The following is a 1,579-nucleotide window of genomic DNA, read 5'->3' as shown; positions in this document are numbered from 1 at the left end:
GGTGACTCGGCTGTGGTTGAGGTGACACAAACCTGTTGGTTACGACTCAGGACTTTGTGGTGTCTCCTGTGTCCCCTGATCATCCTCCCTCTGCATTTCCACAGATTGCCTGGGGACCCCCATCGTCTACTCGCCGGTCAAAGCAGACCTGACTGGAAATATCAAGGTAGGAAGGGGCACAGGAGGGCTGGGGGGTGTGAACCCCCGGGCAGAGGTGCTGTGGGGTTGGGGAGACACAACCCAGAGGCATCTAAAGGGCTTTTCTTCCCATGGGGGCTTTCAGGCTCAGTGGCTCATCTCACTCGTGTGTGTTTATTAATGAGGCTCCCTGGCAAGAGCACCATCCAGCAGCCACAGTGCCCGCTGCAGACACCGTGTCACCGTGAGCACCAGCCCGGCTGCTCTCCGGTGCCGCCCGCTTCCCCTCTGCCCCACAGCTCCCGGGATCCAACCCCCCTTTCTCTGCTCCCTCAGAAAATCCGGGCGGTTTACGACTCCAACCCCACCAAGTTCAAAACGCTGCAGAACATCCTGGAGGTGGAGAAGGAGATGCACGGCTCGGCATGGCCCAAGACGGGCGCGACGCTGGCGCTGATGTGGTTGAAAAGGTGATTCACGGTGTCAGGGGCTGCTCCGGGCTCTATCCCGGCACACGGAGCACCGGCCAGAGGCTGCTGTGGAGAACGTGGGTCTGGCTGCTCCCTCCAGGCTGGGTCTGGCCAGGGGAGCACAGCTCAGCAGCTTGGGATGTGCTGCCAGGGCTGTGGGGTTTTGGGGTGCCCAGGTGCTATGGACTCGGGGAATGCCCATGCTGGAGGCTGGGGAGTAGCATCCCCTTCCCCATCCCAACATCTCCGTTCTCCTTGCAGAGGCCTGAAGTTCATACTGGTGTTGCTGCAGAGCATCTCCGACGGCGAGCGGGACGAGGAGCATCCGAACCTCATCCGGGTGAACGCCATGAAGGCGTACGAGATCGCGCTGAAGAAATACCACGGCTGGATGCTGCAGAAGCTCTTCACGGTGAGCGTTCCTCTCCCCGGAGGAGAGCAGCCTTTCTTTAAGCCCAGTTTCTCCGTTAGTTACCCCAAGAAGTGATGCGTTTTGGGAGGAATAAGGGCTTGGAAAGCTGAGAAGGTGCTGATCTATTCTGAGCAGTGCATCTCCGACGGCGAGCGGGACGAGGAGCATCCGAACCTCATCCGGGTGAACGCCATGAAGGCGTACGAGATCGCGCTGAAGAAATACCACGGCTGGATGCTGCAGAAGCTCTTCACGGTGAGCGTTCCTCTCCCCGGAGGAGAGCAGCCTTTCTTTAAGCCCAGTTTCTCCGTTAGTTACCCCAAGAAGTGATGCGTTTTGGGAGGAATAAGGGCTTGGAAAGCTGAGAAGGTGCTGATCTATTCTGAGCAGTATTTCCAGGGAATTCTCTCTGTGCCCCCCTGCCTCTCTGAGGGTCCAGCCACCATCCCCAAGGCAGTTCCTGCATGTGTCCAGGCACCTGGAGACACCTGTGAACAACCCAGACTGGGGTTCTGCCTGTGGGATGGGGAGAGGTTGTGATTTGTGGGAGCCTTACAGC

General features: G+C 58.8%; 1 protein-coding gene across 1 annotated transcript in view; it reads left to right on the top strand.

The window, feature by feature from the left end:
* Positions 1-104: 104 nt before the first annotated feature.
* The window catches only part of GLTP (glycolipid transfer protein), a gene marked incomplete at its 5' end in the record, with an annotated part of 1,778 nt that continues 303 nt past the window's right edge, over positions 105-1,579 (top strand). Inside the window, 3 exons of the mRNA XM_010174153.1 lie at positions 105-166; positions 475-608; positions 870-1,028. Coding sequence (XP_010172455.1) covers positions 105-166; positions 475-608; positions 870-1,028 — 355 coding nt within the window. The remainder of the gene's footprint in view (positions 167-474; positions 609-869; positions 1,029-1,579) is intronic.

The sequence above is a fragment of the Antrostomus carolinensis genome, unplaced genomic scaffold (assembly GCF_000700745.2).
Source record: "Antrostomus carolinensis isolate BGI_N321 unplaced genomic scaffold, ASM70074v2 scaffold33538, whole genome shotgun sequence".
NCBI lineage: Eukaryota > Metazoa > Chordata > Aves > Caprimulgiformes > Caprimulgidae > Antrostomus > Antrostomus carolinensis.
The sequence above is the reverse complement of the archived record's forward strand: the minus strand, read 5'-3'. Positions and strand labels throughout refer to the sequence as shown.